We start from the raw sequence: 19,776 nt of genomic DNA, 5'->3' as shown, positions 1-19,776 counted from the left end.
TCTCCATTAATAGCAGTTCTCTCGTATTTTATCTCTCTGGTCTTGACTGGGGGTGCTTCAGCAGCTCCTGCCCTGGCATCCCTGACAGCATCATGGGGCAGCTTCCTCTGTTCACCTCAGTTCTGTAAGCTCCTCGGTACTCAGATGACTATTCACCATGTTATGGGACTTGCCTTACACCTGTATAAACTTCAGGTGTCCAGCCACCATATCCATCTCAGTCTTCCACGGGAGGTGGTGAGCCAGTACTACACACCCAATGCTTTTGTTCCGTACTAATGAGCATATTTCTCTTCTCCTCTGCTCATAGAGAAATAACAGGTCCAGGTAAGCGGAACTTTTCCTCTGTCGCATGCTTTTGTCATCTCCGTCCCCACAGTTAATGGCACAATGGCATTTCTTTTAGCTCAAATTAGCCAATAGCCATCCTGTTCCGATGCATGCTGTGGGATTTAAAATTGCCCTCTTGGAGTTTCATGATGACGCTTGTTTCAATTATGCTGGTATGTCAGCTTAAGAATTCCACTTAGCCTTGTCTTGTCTTTGTTTCTTCACTTCCCTTTATCTTTGGGTATTAGACATCCCTGGGTTTCATATCCCTGGCTGAAATGTGTAGTGTTCCCTGGCTTGCTACTTATATATGGATGCTTCATTTCAGGTGGGAGCAGAAGAATATTGTACTCACGCTTCTGTTGTGTTATTCCGTGCACTCATATTCCACCTATGTCAGCCTTGCTATGTCCTGTGGTTCCAAACAGAACTAGTGTGCCACCATGTTTGCAAGAACTCATAAGCTTCCTAAATACTATAACGGGGTCTTGTGTTCTGGAGTGCAGTTCTGGAGGTTTTCTGAGAGGCTTTTTATTTTTAAGGGTATGTGGCAGAAGAATGAGCTTCAGATTGACTGGTTTGGATGCAACAAGTACTGTATCTGGTCAGAATAGTTCCCTTTTGTTCCTAGAGAGAAGGTGATTGTTCAGTTACCTGGAGACCTTAGGGAGACTGAGCTGTCCAAGTTAAGTAACTGAAGTGGAGAGGATTTCCAGGAAAACCTGCTTATCAGAATTTGGACCCTTTCTACTTAGTCATGCACCCCATGCAAGCAAGGCAGAGCTGATTAAAAGAAACCTCTAGAACACAGCAAAATGCCAGGAACTAGTTGAATACAGGCAAACAGCTCCTGAGGAACTGGAAATGCTTTCTGTGTCAAGAGCCAGGAAGTTTATTACTTGATATTTATAGTGGATTTCTGTTTGTTTGACACCATTCAGGTGAAGCAACAGGTGGCAACACACTACTCGCCAGGAGCATGGTAAAATAACTGCGTCCTGCCTTAACTAAACAGCCTGTACATCCCAGTTCCACTTGCACATGAGTAATTTTGACAAGCTCATCAGAAAGTGTCAGGCTTCAGAGTCCCCATAAAACCAAAGCATGTAGTAATACAGTTTGGGGTTGTTTGGTTCGTTTCTGGTGCAAGTGAATGTTGATTCCTTGGCTGATACAGAATAGAGTCGTTAGAGTCTGTGTACGAAATATGAGCATCACGCTGGGCACATACTTTCTGTAAGGGAACTTGAGGCGTGCACAAGTATGGAACTGATGCCTTCAGAGGCTTTGACAACCTGTATGCATGCTCAGCCCTGTGCTACCTAAAATGGAGACTTCAGCTCTGGTTCTTGGGATGCTGTTGATCTCTTGGTATGATCCCTCTTGTCGGCTTTAGGTAATTTCTGTTTCACCTACAGAGTCTTTGCTGAATTCTGAAAGGAGGAATTTTCTGCAGTTTTCTGCAAATCCCTGAGCTCTGAATTTTCTCTCACTTATATCCTGCTCTGGATGGAGGGGAGTATTACCCTTTCTTTTAGAAGAGTTGCAAGAGCATTGGAGCTGTGTATTCTTGAACCTTGCCTGTAGTTGCAGTTTCTGTTTCCACCAGGTGACACACAAAGCAACAGGAAAGGTGATGGTGATGAAGGAGCTGATTCGCTGTGATGAGGAAACGCAGAAGACTTTCTTGACAGAGGTAGGAGCAAGATTTCAAAAAGCTTCTGAGCCAGTAGTGTGGTGGAACTGTCTTCCATCTTCTCCAGAGAGAGTGATCATGCCAGCAGCCTGGCAGGAATCAAGGCGCTGAGGAAGAAGTCACCCAGGGGAAGAGCCGACATGAGCTGAACGTTTGTTGTGGTGAAGTGTGATTCACTTACACTGAGCAAAAGACATGGCTTCAGCTCCCAGTTCATTAATTTTTCAATGAAAAAAAGCAGCCTAAGTCTGAGGAAAATGGAGCTGTGCGCTACATAAAGGATTTATCCCTTGAGCCTTGTGCATAGATAGAAGTGATGAGGGCCAATATCTGTAAGATATTTAAGACTCCTGCTGTACTTAAGCTAAACTATTTTCTTGGTGGCTGCCTACCATGTTTTTCAAAGTCAGATTTAGCTTAAAGGCAACTTCCTAAACACTGATGCTGCTATTCTGGCCCTGACACATGCAGTACAGACCAGATAGCTGCCCTGGAGAGCTCCCGTCTCTTCAAAGTTAGCCAAACTCAAGGGTGCTCTCCTTAAAGGCTAAGATCAGGTTAATTGCACAGCGTGAAAATGAAGAGGCAACGGCTAATTGCCTGCCTTAAGGTTGGAGTTTGAGTGCACTCTGTGATCTCTGGAAGGGACCTCCAGCATTAGAGTGTTTGTCACCTCAGAGTGGATCTGTCAGGACTTTTCTTTGGGGTGGGATGTCTTTGCTTCCCAGGTGAAAGTGATGCGCAGCCTGGATCACCCCAACGTGCTGAAGTTCATCGGTGTACTGTACAAGGACAAGAAGCTGAATCTCCTCACTGAGTACATTGAGGGGGGCACCCTGAAGGACTTCCTCCGCAACGCGGTGAGTATGGAAGCATGGTGGACCTCTCCTCAACGAGGTTGACAGTGTGTCATTGGTTGTGCCAGCCTCATGGTGCTTGTTGTTGATCTTCTCCTTTGGAGCTGTGTGGAAAAGCTGCTGCTTAGTTGTGGATGGCCAGAGGCAGGAAGGGCCTTCTCCCTAGGGCTGTACTGTCTTTCTGTGACTGCTGTAAGAGTCCCTGTTGTGGAGGGACTGCTGTCACCAGCTGGCTGGTAAGACAGTCCCTGACCGTTTAGGACTTGTCTTTCAGGACCCGTTTCCCTGGCAGCAGAAGGTCAGCTTTGCCAAAGGAATTGCCTCTGGAATGGTGAGTCGGACTGTCCCTTTGTCACGGAGCAAACCTCCAGGGGCAGGGTTGGTTGCTTCAGGAGGGTGGTGTCTGACGGGCTGTGGGTGCTGCCTGACTGCTAGCGTCTGGTTGTTGAGGTCTGTAGATGTGAAGGGACATAGCAGCCTGAGAACCCCTAACAACAAACTTTCTCCCTCTGTTCCAGGCTTACTTGCACTCCATGTGCATCATTCACAGAGACCTGAATTCACACAATTGCCTGATCAAGTTGGTGAGCTACACTTCTGTTCCCCACAGCATGCTGCTCCCCTCCCTGTTACCTTCTTCCCTCGGTTTTCTCTCCATGATGTTCTCTCTTTTGTCAGGCTTTTAGTGCCCTAAACAAGGGAGATTCATCTTCACATGGGATTTTCCAGGCTGGTCTGGCTTTCACCATTTCTTAACCCTGTTCTCTCACCTCTTTCCTGTGGTGGCATCTCCTACTATCAGTCACGTTATGGGAATTGCTACAGCTCTATTCCCTGTCTCAGCTATAAAATGTTGGGATACAGCTGCTTCTGTTCTTCTAACCACTTGATGCCTTGTTTTATTGGCAGTCAGGATTCAGACAAGTGTGTGGGTGCGTGCACATGTGTGTGCCCTCTCTTTTTGAAACGCTAGGTCACAAGATTTATGTATAGCTTCATTTCCTCAAGCCTTGCCCTTGTTTCACTTGGCTGGAATATGAGATCAGTGTGCAGGCTTCAGATGACCCAGGATGAAAGTCTAAATTAATTCCTGGCCAGGGTAGAGTAGGGAGTTCTGAAAGGAAAGGTCCAGGTTTGTCCTGGCAAGTGTAGCCAAATTGATGAGATTAGTGTTAGTGACCACACAGGAAGCAAGACAACGAAGAGAGGAAATAAGGAGTTGGGATCATGAATTGGGTGTCTTACACCTGTCTAGACAGCTCGCTACACTCCTCTGGCTGCAGGAAACCTTGATAGTTTGCCTTGCCATGTAGCTGATAGTGAACAGGAACTGCAGCCTCTTTGCTCTGGAAAGGAGCTGAGAGGAATCAGTGGCTTGTGCTAAACCCCTTGTGTAGGATAAGACGGTGGTGGTGGCTGACTTTGGTCTGTCTCGGCTGATTGTGGAGGAAAGAAAAAAGCCCACTTTGGAGAAGCCATCTGCCAAGAAACGAACCCTACGCAAGAGTGACAGGAAGAAGCGTTACACGGTGGTTGGCAACCCATACTGGATGGCCCCAGAGATGCTAAATGGTAAGATACCGATACCAGGGTGCAGGTGAGGAGACTGCCTGTGGCAAGGTATAGGGATGATGGGATTACTGAAAGCTCCTGAGCCCTAGTAACAAACAAACCTATTAGAGCATGTGGTTTTAGCCATGCTAATATGCAAGCTTATTTATACACACAGGGGCCCCAGCTGCACTTCTCTTGCAGTACCTGAGCTGGTAATCCTTGGAGCGGGCGAGGTAATGCTCCTGGCTTGGCAGCAGGATTCTTCAGGAGGGCAACAGACCTAAATTTGCTGTGATCCAGATAACGGGGAAGACAAAAGAGGCCTGAAATAAGACTGAACCTGAGATCAGTTTCTGTTATAGCCCCTTGCTTGGGACCTGCCCCTTGAGATACGGATCATTCAAGTCCAGGATGAGGCTTACGTGTTTTGTTGCTTAGATCCAGGGAGAAGCTATCTGCTGCCGGGTTTGCTGAAGCCTCAGGATTGGGGGTAGAGTTGTCAAAGTGCAGGGAAATCTGGGCTTCGGCATGCAGCCCGCAGTTACGTTAAGGACGAACTATGTCCCCAGGGGGAAGAGCTGCCCCTGCAGGAGTTGAGGTAAGGGTGACATACAATGGACACCATTTCCTCTTAGTGAGTGGGTCTGTCTGACCAGGCTGGACACTTTGGCTACCTATGATATGATGTGATATCATATTGTCCAACAGAGTCCACCAGGGAAGGGAGAACTGGGCTTCTTTCCCCCAGCTCAACTCCTCTCCATGTTGTTGTGTTTTCCTCCTCTCGAGGCCTACAGGCCCTACTGGATTCACAGGCTGCTTCTCAGAGCCTGTCTCAGACCTGGCATTTGTCGAGAGAACAGCAAGAGCACAGTCTGACATCACCTCTGAAAGCAAGGCTGTTTACCAGATCCTGGCTTGGGAGGGGCGGGTCTGTAAGCAGAGAATGGTGTGCTGGAGCCACTCTGCTTTCCCAGATTCGAAGTGCTGTTAGCGTGTAATTTATTATCTCTGCAGTCACTGCAGCAGGGACTGGGCACTCGCTGGCTGCTGGGGAATCCAAACACCGACTCGTGCACTGTAGAGGTGCGCTAGAACAGCAGTCAGTGGGACTGACTGGAAAAGGAAAGCAGAAGGAAAGGAAAGAAGCGGGAAAGCAGAAGCTTTCCATAGTTACCCTTAGCATTTGTTCAGACCTTTGATACACAAGGCTTCTCCGTGTCATCCTGTAATTCCCTGGTAAGAAAAGGAAGCGGGGTTAAAATATGTGATGGCACTGTACAGGAAGGCGCAGTTGGTATGCATATTTTTGAGGCAACAGACGCTGCTCAGATTTAAGCCTTGCTGTCTCCTGTTGTAGAGCTCGTCAGAGAACAGGCTTAGTTCAGCTTTGGACTGGCAGCTGCTGGAATAGCTGGATGGGGAAATGTTTCTCTCAGAGCTGAGTATCTTATGTTTCCTGCAGGACAGAGCTACGATGAGACAGTAGACATCTTTTCATTTGGGATTGTTCTCTGTGAGGTAAGACCAGGATGTCACACAGTTATCTTCAACAGAAGTCTTCCCCACTGCCATCTCCTCGCACACATTGTGTCGGCCAGCTCTCTGTATCTGAGTGTGCAGTCTGTGACCGAAGGCCACAGTGAATTAGGCTGGGAGTACAAGTCTACCCTGCCTCTGTTCCCTCAGGGACCTTGTAACTTTTTGGCCCCGGAGAGAGTTTCTTGCTGGACTGAAAGAAATAGAGAGGTTCCTCCTGGATTGAGAGAAGCTGTAAAAAAGTCTGTCAGGTTCTGATTGAGCCCTGGTGTCCATTTAAAAGTAGACAAGTTCCTTAAAACTGTGATATATTTTCTTTTTCTGCTGCCTCGTTAAAAGAACAATCAGCTGTATAATCTCAGCAAATTCAGGGCCTCCACTGGGGATGGCACTTCAGAGAAGGGAAACTGAAACCCTTTGCAGCTTGGCTAGTGAAGCTTGCACCCTGCAGTCGGTTGGCTTCGTTTATCTCAGTCAATGCAGCCTTACTGTTATATCAGGCTTTGCTGTCTGCAGAGAGCACCACTGCAAAGTATTTTCAGTTTAAAAGGTGTGTAAGACAGTGGAAATACAGATGAAAGGCAGGTGGTTATGTGTACAGATAACAGCAGTTAAAGGAATATGAGGGGAGACCAGCAGTTTCATCTTCAGCATTTGGATGAAGGGGACAAAGAAAATGTATGTGCATAAATCTTTGCAGCCTCATCTGGAGCTCTGTTTACCCTGGGCCCTCCTCTCAGAGAATGCTGTGGTTGTGAGTGATAGATTTAGGAACTTGAAAAATCTGTATGCGGGACTAAAACAATTGTTTCATCTAGAAAAAAGACAAATAAATGGGTAGTAGCATATGAACATTTTCCTTGTCACCAAAATAAGGACGCTAAAAAAAGAAGCTACGCACTCAAACAGATAAAGAAATAACCCTGCCAAAGCATACAATGGGCGTTCCGCTGTAGTTACAGGATGTGGTTCTCCTTCTGAGTTATTGGCATAGAGAAGCCTGGGTGGTTATAAATAACGCCCTCTTTGTGACAGCTGATGAGGCTTTAAATGTAATACTCTTCCTCATGTGGGAGTCTATATTGACATTGACCTTGTCTGCGTCCAGATCACCCCACAGCTCTCCGCTGCGGGTTCCTTCCCCCTTACTACACTTTTGAGTCCCATAGTGCTGGAGGTGGTGGGTGCAGCTCACACGGTAGGTGGTGATTGCTGGGACTTCTAAGTGCTGGAGCAGGGCTTCTCTGTTCCACCCAGCCATCTCCTCCTCTCACCTGCAACCTCCTGGGCCTTGGCTACAGTGGTTCTTCTCTCTGCCCCTACCCTCTGGCTGTGGGTGGGGTTGAATCTGCCTGTAACAGAGCAACTCTGGTGCGTTGACTTCACAGCATTGTTCAGGACAAGCTCCGTAGACAGAGGAGCTTTGCTGGTGATGTGGTAAGATTATGTGAGAGGGGAGAGCTGGGATGGTGGTGCAGGTTGTGTTGATGGCTTGTGATCAGGATGGGCTATGTCATCCCCAGTAGCTGACCCAGCAGCAAGACTCTGTCAGGCTCTCTGGGAGGTGCACAGCATCCTGTATTTTCTAGCAGAGAGACCCTGGGGAGAAAGAGAAGCGTGTGGGCCTTCCTTCACAACAGTGGCCACATCACCAGGTCTTGAAAAAGTTTCATGTGAAGTTTGCCTGTACACAGTGCCTCGCTCATTCCCTTATGTGACTGGCCCCTTTGGAAAGGAGGAGCAGTGTTTCTGCTCTTCCTTTTTCTCCCTATCGGTTTGAAGGAGCCTCTGCCTGTTGCTGAAGTTCCCTGTTTGTTAACCCTCTGGAAATGTTGCCGTGCTGAAGCACTCCTCTCCTTTTTCCCTAGATCATAGGCCAGGTTTACGCTGACCCAGACTGTCTCCCACGCACACTGGATTTTGGCCTTAATGTCAAGCTGTTCTGGGAGAAGTTTGTTCCTGCTGACTGTCCTCCAGCCTTTTTCCCTCTGGCTGCTATTTGCTGCAGATTGGAACCAGAGAGCAGGTAGGTTTGGGGTCTGGAGGACTCCTCTTTGTAACCCTGGAGGATGTGTCCGTCTCCCCTTAGAAGGATCGGTCTGCACAGAGGGTGGAAGAGGGCTGCATTCCTGGTGGGAATGCTCGAAGGCTTTCACGTGAGGAGAGACTAACGCCTCATCAGCTTGGGAGAGAGACCGCTGTATATGGTAGAGGGCTCTGAAACCATTTCTGGGACTGGGTAAAGCAGGAGTGATTGTTCAGGGTTTCTCATGTACAAGAAGTAGGGGCAGACCTTGGCAGCAGCTCTGAAAGGTGAATACTTAATTAGATTTCAGTTGCGAAACTCGTAGCTTCAGAACAGTGTTGATGCCAAGCGGGCTGCAAAAGAGCTGGACCTCCCTGGTAAAATCGGCTGTAAAACCAGGTAGCCCAGACAGATGGTATCTTTGCAGCCTTGGAAGCTGAATGGGGAGGGATCGTGTCCCTGTTCACACTTCTGTGCACGGGACAGTGACCTGGATGGACAACTGGCTCAGCCTTTCTAGATGCTCTCCTGCCTCCTCTTTCCCACTCACATGTACTCACTGCTGCTTCTAGGCCCCCTTTTTCCAAGCTGGAAGATTCCTTTGAAGCTCTCTCTCTCTACCTGGGAGAACTTGCCATCCCGCTTCCGTCTGAGCTGGAGGAGCTGGACCACAACGTGAGCGTGCAGTATGGACTGAACCGTGACAAGCTACCTGAAAACACACCCTAGTCAGCTCGTCCTGCCGCCTGCACCATTTCCATGGGAGCTGAGATGAGCAACAGGGAGGGATGCACACTTCAGCCACTTCCAGGGCATTAACGGGGCACCAAGCTGTGCGTTTGCTGCATTGCCTCTCTCTCCCCACCCAGAACCCCTCCTCTCGGACATCCTGATTCACTGTGGATTTCTGGCATGTTTCAGAAGCAAGAAGAGCTGTTTCCTGCCAACTGCACCTAGGAAAGCTGCTCAACACTTAATTTTCAGGCTAGAGAAATGTTTCTCTGGCCTTTTCAGGCTTCTTTACTGTGGTGCCTTAGAACTTGGCTGCAAGCTGTGAAGCCACCATGGCCTGTCTGCTAGGGAGGGAATTGCTGTAGGAGACTCTCCTGGGCAAGGACCAGCACTTCTGGAACTGCTTCTCCCCCTGACAACCCTGCTCAGAACGCTGGGGAAATTGGATATCCAGCAAAAGGCCCCACCGGGACAGCGTGTGTGTGTGTAATGTGTGTGTATATGTTTGTGCATGTGTTTTCCAGAACAACCCACTGAGATTTTGACCTCCAATGTGCATCAGGGGAGGGAGTGAAAAGCCCCAGGAACTGGGCAGCTCTCCTGAAATACCTTGTCTGTGGGGAAGCGTGTATGAATTTTTGTTTTGGTTTGGTTTTGTGGCTTTTTTTCCTCCTCTGTCTCCGAATACCTCCAACAGCCTGCCTAGAAACACTAAGACTTAGCTCTGCTTGCCCCTTCAGATGGTGAACAAGGCAGGCAGCAAATGAGCCACTTGAGCATCTTCAGACCCTGGGCCTGCACACTGAGCTTGTTTGCCCAAGAACCTTAACCTAGGTGAAAGTATTTGAACGTGAATGTGTAGAACTGCACTAGGCACTGGCTGTGGACGTGAGGTGACAGAAAGAGTGGCAGAAGGTGCTCTTGAGAAAGCCAAAGGTCTGAAGTGGCTCAGACTTTGTGCACGGACGATGGGAAAAGGAGATATGCCCAAGGTTACTTAAAGGATGGACTTGTCATGAACAGAAAAGTGCTGGAGAATGTCCCATTCTCCCAGGAGTGGCAGCTGGAGAACTAGTAATTCAGTTGCCATTACCTCATCCTTTCCTGCAGGCTCTGCAAGTTGCTCCCTTTGAAGGTCGTTCTTGCAGCTGCTGCTGCAATACCTGAGCTGATCCTCCAAGCAGAAACTTTCCTCAGGGTCATTCCCTGCTTTGGGGGAGAAAGAAGGGCTTGGAGTTATTGGGAGGTGGGTGGGGATGTATTTTCTTCCAGCACTTCTCTTCTGCCTCCCTCGGTGGGAGAAGGAAGCAAGCTACTGCTGCAGTAGCTCGCGTGTGGTTGGCAGAACTTAACAAAAAGCTGGCTCGAGTCCTGCTCTTAGGTTTCACAAACATCTTGGTTTAACTGGATTTTTTGTGTGCTCCTTTTTCCCCCCCTCCCTTCGGTATTGAGTGGTGGGGAATGGGTGTTAGTCTTTGCTGTTACTTTGATTTCCTCCCCCTACCCATGAATTAAAAGTATTATGTAAAATAACATGGGGCCAGCCCTCACCTGACAAAAGGTGTGTGTTTGGGGGGTGTTTTTAGTGTCTGTAGTGGTGTTTTAGAAACACTGGGGACTCCCTGTGCTGTGAATCAGCAGAGGAGCCTCTTTAAACTGGGTCCAGTGGATTCAGGATTGTTAATAAGATTTGCCCTTTCTTTCCCCCTCCCAGGCTGGTTTGTGAGGGGAACCCCTGAAGGGGGGAGTCCTGGGTGATGTGTGGGTGGGGTTTATGAACTGTGATTTGCACAGCTCCATGTTCTAACTAAATTAAAAAGCAGTAAATGTATGCCATGAAAACAAGGTTGTGTTGTCTCTGTGTTACACAAAGCAGGAAGCTGTAACTTTCTTGGGTTTCTATTGTTGTCACAATGTGGCAACATCAAACCTGCACAGACGGGGTAGCGTCTAGAACGCCTGTTCTTGAACAGAGGACTGTGCCACATTTACAGAACTATACAGACGCAGCGCAAGTGCTCTACAGAACTATTTACCTGGAGCGATGGAAAGGGAAGAAGTTGCCAAGCTTTGTTGGTTGTTGCGGTTTTTTTTTAAGGGTGGACAGGAGACACCAGAACATGGAGCCTCTCTCCATTTTCCTTTTCTGATCCAGGGATAAAAATACAGCCTGTTCTTGGAAATCTGTTATTCTAAAATAGGGAGTTCAGGGGGCATTTGTTAAGGCAACAACTGAACGAAAATGCTGGCTATGTCAGCGCTTCCTGTAACCTGCTGTGCTCATCTCCATCCCACTTTCCGAGGCAAGGCCCGGAGACAGAGCTGCTGCTGAGGCACCACAGCAGAACTGCCCTGCGTCATGCAGGAAGGGGCTGTAACAGGGCACCTGCCCACGGGCCAGCCTGCTTCATCAGCACAGCTCACACCCCCACAGCTGCTTCTCAGGAAGCGCTCAAGACGAGCTGCCAGCAGCAAGGAGACAGCTCCGTGCCCCTGTAGTGCTGGGGAGCCGACGCGCTGCTTGTAGGGATTTACCTTTGAGCCTGGCAAACTGAAGTGGCATCTTCCCTTCTCCTCAGTTTGAAGTCTGCAACAGGCAAAAGGATGCTGCTCCGGCAGGAGGAACTTTTACAGATGAGCCACAGTCCACACACGTCTACAGAGCATTTTTCTTTTTAAGCTTTAATACAAGGTAGCACAATCTGCACCTTCTCATAATGAGGTATTTAAAAGATTTTACAAAGAAATGGTATTCAAAGGCATTTAAAAATAAAACGTTTCCCTTTTCTGAATTAATCATTAACACTAAAACCCCTGCTGCCAAGTGCTGCTCCCTGTTAGGCCCACAGCTGTAAAGCAGATGGCTAGAAAACTTACTTGAATGGCTTGAATCCCCTGAGGCGGGGATGGATGTTTCCCTGAAATGGCCTTGCCTTGGTGCCGTTTGGGAGACACTGCAGCAACCATCCCTTCCAAACCCCCTGAAACGCTAATAAAAGTTGTTACAAAACCTCTCTAATAGGGCCAGGCTCTAAGCAAGTAGTCTCACTGCAGAAGCGGAGTGTGTGAAGGAGGCTGGGCCCGAAGCCATGCCCAGACCTTTGGGATCCTGCAAGAGCAGCTGCCCTGTCCTGCCCTTAGAGCAAGAGCTGCTGCGTTATGGTCGGGGTGACCTCCACAGCGGGCTTGGCCACTCTTGTCCAGAGCTGGCTCTGGAAAAGGACAAGGGAATTCGGAAGAGGATGTTATCTATCCTCAGTGCTCAACCTGCTGTAGGTAACAGAAGGGCAGTTTGTTTTCGTCACTTCACAACTATCTGCTGCTGGCCTTTGGTCTCCTGATCTGTGTAAGTGAGCAGGAAGCACAGACCACCTGGACACCTACAACTGTGGCTGTGCATGTAGCACCCCCACAGGGGAATGGAGATGTGGCCTCAGCCCTGGAAGACCTGGATTTGTCAAGAGCTTGAGAAGAGCTTTTCCAAATTGACACTGGGGCTAAACATACTGCTCCTGGCCAAAGCCATCCTTCAAATAAACTCTTCCTTGGAAAAAAACCTGATCCAGCAGCAGGATTCTGGACAGTGTCTCCAGCTCTCAGCCACTAAAGCAAAAAGGCAGGAACTATAATCAGTGTAATTATCTAGCTAAGTCTGATGTGAAGCTCCCCTCAGTCCCTGCGGTACTGCTTCCTCCTGGCGTTCCAGGCTGAAACTTAAGTAACAGTGCACACCATTAAATAGGAAAGGAACAGAAAAAAAGGAAGCCAAGACCACACTGCAGGCTATGGGATCTGTGGCCAGTTGTGAGCCTGGCCCGTCATCCCCCCCAGCTCCTTGGCACGCCGTGGAGATAGGTGGGAGGAAGCAGCAGGGTCCACCACACCAGTCCCCAGCTGGTCATGCACTGAATGGTGCCCCTCAAACAGATCATGATGAACAGCCCATTTTCTGTCCCTCTGCATCACCTTCATCTGGCTTTCTTCAAAAAGAAAACAAAATAGAAATGAACACACGCAACCCCCCCGCACTCACAGTGGGAAGCCGGAGGCTTTGCTCAGCCTGTATTGCTCCTGCCAGAGCTGCTCAGGCCCCAGGAGTACCCGCCTGCCCCATGAGCGGGCCACTACCATCGTGTGTGTCCTCCACAGGTGTCTGGTTGGTGTGCACCACAATTGTGTTCTCGTCTACAAACTCACAGGCAGGATTGGTGAACGCCGAGAGTGGCAGTGTGATGCGCTGCATTTCACGCTCATAAACTTTCTGTTCGTGCTTTTCCTTCAGGTCTTTCCCCCTAGATTAAAAAAAAAAAAAACAACAAAAAAAACCCACAAAATGCGCATGGGGTGAGTGCCACTGCTCCGAGGCAGTCCCAGTAAAGGTGATATAGTGGAAAAGAAGGGACTCTGCTTTTTAAGAAACAGGTGTTTCAGCTACATACAGAGGGCCAGAAACTTTCCCTGCTGTAAGCAGAGGACCCCATCTGAGCATCTTCAAAAAACAAGCAGCCAAGTGAAGTCAAGTCTGTCCCTCCCCCACAAGCTGGCTTATTCACTGACATTGCTACTGCCAAATGCTGACTGTAAAGCCAGGCTTCTCCTCCAAACCATGGAGCTGACAAATGTTTCCTTACACCTTATAGTCCCCCAGCACCGCCCGGCGCAGGCCCAGGGGAGCGGTAAGATGGCGCAAAGCCCACTGCTGTGGAAAAGAGCTTCCGTAACCTGCTTCATCGGATAGAAACAAATACCAGAGGTGGTGACAGATTCTGCCTTTTGTGGCAGCAAACAAACCTGTGAGCCAAATTAAAGTTCCTGAAGGTACTGAAGCTTATTTATTAAAGCTGGCCCTGCCTTCTGCCGCTGCAGCTAACAGCTTACATCCACAACCAGCTCCTCAAACCTACCTTAGGCTTTGTTGCTAAGGGAGGCGACACCTCTGTAATTTGTACTGAGGAAAAACTGCCTTGCTTTAAAAATGGATGGCATTAATAGCACGCTGTCTCTGGAAAAGCTACGTACACCAAAAGCCACTACAACCCATTAAAGGTTTCTCACCACACCTAGCCAAACCTGCCAGCTTGCACACGTGATTTTGAGAGCAAGGCAAGAAAAGAGACAGCAAACCTGCACTGCAGCCCTGCTGTGAGCTCTCTGGGGCTGAAGCAGCAAAGCTGTATTTGGACAAAGCTCAGCACTGGTCTATTGCTTCTTCCCACCGAAGACAGGAGCGAGGTGGGACAGGCACCACGCACTTCTCCTGGGGCTTGTGATCCCAACCAGGCAGAGCTGCTGGGGTTTCCTGTCAGCAAATAAGCATTTTGGCAGCTTGTCAAAGCTGCCTACGAGCGTGCAGCAGTGGCTGCTGTTCCTGCTAGCAGTCTCTGAAGTAACACCTCAAATCAGATTCCTCGACAAGCAGCGCTCTGTGTTTTGCCCCTTACGTAACACTCCTCCCTCTTTTTTTTTTTCTGTCGGCATTTATTATAAACACTTACATAAGGACATGTCCCAGCTTGGGAAAGGGCTCCTTCTGCCTGGTTGTGTCAGACTGCTGTCAAACAGCCAAAATACAGAACAAATCCTCCCAGAGGAGGGAGCCTGGGCCTTCACTTGCTGCAGCGACATTCACTGCCATTTGTTAATCCTGCCCTGTCTCTTACAACTGAGCTGCTTGCTGTTACCGCTAACCTCAAACACTGCTGACCTACCCAAACATTTCTGTCCAACACAGTGAAGTGGCTGAACAAATAATAACTTCTGAATCAAAAATTACTTTAAAGTATACAAAAGCTTTGGTGAAATGAACTTTGACCAAAAAAAAAAGTGCTACTTGATATTCAGCTTCATAGGACACAATGCATGAGTGGCAAAGAATTTGCCAATTGTTTTTCTTCTAAAGCTAGCTAGACTAAAGAAACCATGGGACCAGGTGGCCTCCTAGAAGGATTGTTCTTTTTCTGATCAGAAAAGACACTTCCTGTGAGGGCACCTGGGATCTGCTCTCTCCAGCTCTTACGTAAAACTCTGCTCCCCTGGATGCATCTGAGAAAGCCACATCAAGGCGCGCATGCACACACACACACACACACACACAAAACTAAAAAATAAAGAGAGCAGTTTTAAACTTTAAATGGGACAGAATACCATGTTGATGGGTGACATGGAGAAGAATGGGATTAACTCTCAAATAGTTCTTTCCTCACTGCGACAAGTGAAACTCTTACACAACGTGCCACATCAAAACATGCTTCTGTCTGGCATCGGTTTGGCTCTGCAGGTGCTCAGACGTTCCTGCTCAATAAACGCTGCTTCACGTGTACACCAGCTTTTGGGCAAAGGAGAATAGTTGCTCACCTCTTATAGATGTATCCCAGGACGATGCCGGCTCCGATGGCAATGATTATCACCATCATGATCAGCCCCAGCACGTACCCTGCAAAGAGAGAAAGGAAAGAGGCAAAATTGGAGGCGGTAGATCCAGCTATAGGATTGCTTTCAGAGCCTTGGAAAAAACCCATCCTGTCAGAATTACAGGAATGGATCCATCACATGATCCTGGGTTCATACCTAGTGTCCCTAAGTCCTTCTTTTCTTTGGAGTTCATCTGCACTCTCTGACTGATCCCAATGACAGGCTGCACAGCAGCTGCCTCGCTCCGGGAGGGCAAGGTATCAGCTGGTTCAAACACCTGGTCGACCTCCTGAGAAGCATCAACTTCTCCTGTAGGGACTGGGGCTGTGGCAGCTGTAGCATCTGCTGAGGGGAAAGAGATACACAAAATACCAAGCACTGATAAGTATTTCAAAAACAACACGTGCCTTATGAGTGGGACAGATCTAGACTGAACCTCCTTCAAAGTACACTGACAAATACTTGTTCCCTCTTAAGCTGTTGCCAGAAATCCTACCAAGGCAGACAAGAAATGTACTTTTCCGGCCCCCCCCCCCTTCCCTTTGACATGAACTTATTTAACCAGGAGTGCAAGGCACCACCACAGATGAGACAGAAGTCACACAGCAGAACAGAACTCTGGTTCAGGGCACGAGTCCAGGAGATGCACAATGACTTCATTTAGTGTATAGATCGATATACAGGCTGCAGTTTCAAGCGTGCTGAACAGACATGAACAAGATTATGAGAATCTCCATTCCAAATCTCCCAGGAGCCTATTTATCTCTCTTCTGCCTCAATCTTCCTGACACAGGAAGGTTTGACGGAAGGAGGCTCCAGCTGGTGTGAAAACAACCTGGGGACATTCTTTCCCTCTTTGCAGCCACGTAGCAAACTCCTTTAGTGTGATGGGCAGGCTAAGGCAGAGCAACACTTCAGTCACACAGCCACTGACTGGCGTAAGTACAGCAAGTTCTCGGCCAGAGCCCAAACAAAGGCGCGTAAGGATGGACACTTACAGCACAGAACCCCTTCCCAGCCCTGGGGATGTTTTATCGACAACATTGAAAGATTTTCAAGGTAGCTCCTTCTTTCAAGACACAGTTAAAATGGAAGCTGTAGCACAGTAACAGCTATGACAGTGGAAAGTAGGTATCTATTACCTGTCTAAAACACCTCCCCTCCTTCTTTTTGGAAATGCTATGCACAGCATGCATCCACACCTGAAAACCGCACCTGGACCTCACCCCCACAGCAGGCAATAACTCCATGTGGATTTTCTACCTGCAGCCATTTTGAGCCCTCAGTAGAATGTGAAATGGAAGTACAGAAGGGGAGTTAAGAGGCAGGAAATCAGGGGCTCCTGCAGGGCACAGTGACTACGGAGGGTCAGCCAGAGATGCTCAGCTAAGGGGAGCTGCAAGGCACAACTATGATAAAAAGGTGCTCGCTCTGAGCCATGAAAATAGTCAAACCCCTGAAATGTGGAAATGATGTATTGGCTGAAAGGCCAAGTAACTCTCCTGATCCCAAAGCTGCACGATTGTTTTGAGTAACAGTCTTGGCAGCAGAACATTTGTTTTGCTTCCACTTTAGGGAAAAACAGGCAAAAAATGAGCAAAGTGAAGAAAGGGTAGGGTGCATGGGGGGGGGGGCAGGGGGGAGGGGGTGTGTTTACTTGCAAGGATAGCAATCCTGAGGGACAGTGGAGTATGTAAACCTTGAGGGGCTCAGAAATAAGTGAACAGTTCCAGAAAATCTAAGTGGTTCCTTTAGCCCCAGTCAATATTGACATCTCTTCTCCCTGAAACAGGCCTCAGCTACAGTTCTTCTCTTGGCAAACTGTTTCCCACCCTGACTACCCAGGAGGAATCCAGTGTTTGTGGCTTTCCATTTCTTACTGTCCTCTGCCCTCCCTTCAATTCAATTCTCGTTTTCTCCAAGTTCTTCTCCCCCACCCCATCCATATTCACCCTGGCACCCCTTTAGCAGCAGGACACTTGTTTAGACAGCAATAAGATGCCCCGCAGCAACACTACCTACAGCTCTGCAGTGCCCAGATGCCCAGACCTCAGCCATTTGCAACGCAGCCCTATAGTGCAACGAGGAGGGGGGGCGGGGGGCAAGGCTTTGCACAGGCCGTTCCTGACACTAATGGCAAAAGCTCTCGGGGCGGAGCAAGGCACAGCTGGGAGGCAGATGTGCGCACACAGGCAGGGCCGGAGGGGAGCCCCGGGTCCACTGCGTTCCCAGGGGAGGGCGGCGGGTGCTGCCATAGCCGGGGGTGACAAACCCAGCCCCCGGCAGGCAGTGCCTCGGGGAGGGCAGGAGGGGAAGCGGGGCCGGAGGGGACCGCTCCTACCTGAGCACTCGGCGATGTCGCAGGGTCTGCGCTCGGGGACCCCGGCAGCGCCTCGGATGTAGCACCAGGGCGCGGCGTCGCCGTCCGGGTTTCTGCAGCTGTTGTGGTCCTCGGCGAGTGCTGGAGGGCAGCGGGCCGTCAGCGGGGGCTCCGCCGCGGCCCCGGCACCCCAGAACCCCACTCCCCGCCCCTCCGGCTCCCCGAGCCCCCGGGACCCACCTGCCGGCAGCGCGGCGCCGGGGCCGCTCCGCACCGCCAGCCAGTTGAGGCAGGGGGCTCCTCCGGCGGCCACTCGCCGGCTCCCGCGGTAGGACGCGCCGTTGCCGCGAAGGCACTCTGCGGAGAGACGAGGCCAAAGCCGTGCGGGCGGGCCGGGCAGCCCCCCGGCACCCTCACCCCCCTCACCGGCCTTTGTCCCCCGCAACAAAGCGGGCCGGGCCGCCGGCACTCACCCTCGGCGCCGCGGGCGGCCGCCAGCAGCAGCGAGCCCAGCAGCAGCGCGCCCAGCGCCGCCGCCCGCCGCGGGCCCCCGCGCAGCATCCTCGGCGCGCAGGGCCAGGGGCCGCAGCTCAGCTCGGCTCGGCTCGGCGCGCCGGCGAGCCCTGCCCCGGCTCTCCGCTCCCCGGTAAACAACCGCCGGGCTGCGCTCCCCCCGCACGCACACACACACACACACACACACACACACACGCGCCCAGCCGCCGCCGGGTCCTAACGCTGCCACCGCCCGCCCCCGGGCGGCTCCCGGCGCCGGCGGGAAGCCCCGGCAGGGGAAGGGGCGGCCGGGAACCTGCCGCGGCCGCGGGGGTCCCCCCCGCCCCGGAGCAGCGGCGGGAGCCCGGGGAGGCTCGGGAGGGGCACGGGGGAAGGTGTCCGGGCCTGTCCCCTGCAGCCGCGGAACATTCTCGGGCCGAAAGAGAACTGGGCTGGAAGCCCGAGTGTGGCAGGGAGCGCGTTCGTCCTCAGGGACTTCACGTTGCTGTCACCCCTAGAGAGCCACCGCGGGGGACCAAACTCCTGCCCCGAGTGTCCCTTTGAGGTCCCCCAGCTCTACAGAGGGACCCCGCGCCGGGGGGTAGGCGCTGCCACAGCAGCTGTGCCCCCTCCACGTTAAAGGTTTGCATTCTCACCTCTGCTCATCGATTGCTTTCCCTGCACTCCGCGTCCTCTAAGAGCTGTGCCTGCTTACAGCAAAACAAGGCAAACAGCCCAAAAATGCTTTAAAGCGATCGTATTGCAGGCATCTAGCCACTGCGATAAAGCCTCTCTGCAAGGCATTTCCAGCAGGTTACAAGATACTTTCTGCTTCTAAACTGGCAGAGCTATCTGGATACTGCAATGCCAGTGACTTTACACTGGCACCTGGAGCCATCAGCAATGTTTCTATTTTACAGCAGTGAAAAACAAGCACCTGAACACTTGGTCCTGATGGACAATGAGCTCTCAAAGGCGGCCTGGCCAAGGCACAGGCCTGCAGCACAAGGAACTATTTCTGGCTTTCCCACAGAGCTCCTTCTGACCTTGGCAGATCTGCCGGCTTCACTTCTTAGTGCTTTCCCTTCCTTTCTGTAACATGAGGTACAATCAAACTTTCCTTCTCAGAAGAGGACAGGGAAGTTCCCTTCTTTTAAAGTGCTTTGAAATCACATGGAAACCCCTGAACACAGAAAAAGTGTTTCTATGCCAGGAAGCTGCATGTTGTATTCAGTGCTTGATGAATCACTTCTCAGGGCAGTGCTGGCTGGAATGGCGGTCCTTCCCTTCCACTCCCAGATATTTCCATCCTGGCAGTTCTCTCTGTCAGGCTGCTACAGGTACTTGTATGACAAGCTGGCTCAAGGTACTGATCCAAGCCAACTTTTGCCCTTTCCTCCCCAGGTCACACACACTTTAACCCCTTACAGCCAGGTCGCCTCTGCATCCAGTCCAATACAGAGCCACAAAAACCCAGATGTACCAGCATGACAGAGGGGTAATGAGGAAAACAGTTCAATTAAGCAGCACTACCACTGGATGTGAAACCATAAGCCTTAGCACTTGTGTGTGATTCACACTTCAACAATATGATTTACCACTACAGTACATTTAGTTTAATAACATCAGATTAAAAAAAAAAAACAAAAAAAACCAACCAAAAAACCACAAAAAAACCTGCAGAGCCAGGTTGTAAAAGAACAAAACAACCCAAACCAAAACAACTGTGTGTGTGTCAGTCCTGACTGACGTCACCAGCTGTCTGCTTTATGGTATTATGCTCATTGTCTGCACAGACACTCAGTTACTACACTCC

The 19,776-nt window shown here is 50.2% G+C and overlaps 2 protein-coding genes across 8 annotated transcripts in view; one reads left to right on the top strand and one right to left on the bottom strand.

Moving 5' to 3' along the window:
• The window catches only part of LIMK2 (LIM domain kinase 2), a 32,405-nt gene extending 21,785 nt beyond the window's left edge, over window positions 1-10,620 (top strand). For 3 of the 4 annotated variants that reach the window (XM_055795837.1, XM_027780940.2, XM_027780939.2), the window contains 8 exons: window positions 1,940-2,026; window positions 2,755-2,886; window positions 3,158-3,214; window positions 3,402-3,467; window positions 4,281-4,455; window positions 5,903-5,958; window positions 7,845-8,002; window positions 8,575-10,620. In XM_055795837.1, the coding sequence (XP_055651812.1) occupies window positions 1,940-2,026; window positions 2,755-2,886; window positions 3,158-3,214; window positions 3,402-3,467; window positions 4,281-4,455; window positions 5,903-5,958; window positions 7,845-8,002; window positions 8,575-8,731 (888 nt within the window). In that variant the 3' untranslated portion in view covers window positions 8,732-10,620. Of the gene's footprint in view, window positions 1-1,939; window positions 2,027-2,754; window positions 2,887-3,157; window positions 3,215-3,401; window positions 3,468-4,280; window positions 4,456-4,612; window positions 5,959-7,844; window positions 8,003-8,574 lie in introns of those variants that run through there. The other variant, XR_008745785.1, reaches the window with a different exon arrangement.
• Window positions 10,621-11,391: 771 nt separating this feature from the next.
• On the bottom strand, window positions 11,392-18,172 carry PIK3IP1 (phosphoinositide-3-kinase interacting protein 1). 4 transcript variants are annotated; one of them, XM_055795858.1, is made up of 6 exons: window positions 17,939-18,167; window positions 17,706-17,822; window positions 17,487-17,606; window positions 15,302-15,490; window positions 15,089-15,167; window positions 11,392-13,026 (listed from the first exon to the last, which is right to left on the bottom strand). In XM_055795858.1, the coding sequence occupies exons 1-6, from the start codon at window positions 18,024-18,026 to the stop codon at window positions 12,819-12,821; spliced, it is 801 nt and encodes a 266-aa protein (XP_055651833.1). In that variant the 5' UTR covers window positions 18,027-18,167; the 3' UTR covers window positions 11,392-12,818. The 4 variants fall into 4 exon arrangements, with proteins under 4 accessions (XP_055651833.1, XP_055651835.1, XP_055651836.1 ...); XM_055795860.1 differs by having other exon boundaries at window positions 15,302-15,487; XM_055795861.1 differs by lacking the exon at window positions 17,706-17,822 and having other exon boundaries at window positions 17,939-18,172.
• Window positions 18,173-19,776: the final 1,604 nt, after the last annotated feature.

This window comes from Falco peregrinus, chromosome 2 (assembly GCF_023634155.1).
Source record: "Falco peregrinus isolate bFalPer1 chromosome 2, bFalPer1.pri, whole genome shotgun sequence".
NCBI classification, from domain to species: domain Eukaryota; kingdom Metazoa; phylum Chordata; class Aves; order Falconiformes; family Falconidae; genus Falco; species Falco peregrinus.
The sequence above is the reverse complement of the archived record's forward strand: the minus strand, read 5'-3'. Positions and strand labels throughout refer to the sequence as shown.

Bases quoted from the DNA above. Each gene is read 5' to 3' on its own strand.
- PIK3IP1 (XM_055795858.1), bottom strand. From the start codon at position 18,026: ATGCTGCGCGGGGGCCCGCGGCGGGCGGCGGCGCTGGGCGCGCTGCTG. The intron at 15,491-17,486 runs GTAGGAGCGGTC...CTTTCCCCTCAG, and splicing joins CGACATCGCCGAGTGCTCAG to CAGATGCTACAGCTGCCACA. The intron at 15,168-15,301 runs GTATGAACCCAG...CTCTCTTTGCAG, and splicing joins GAAGGACTTAGGGACACTAG to GGTACGTGCTGGGGCTGATC.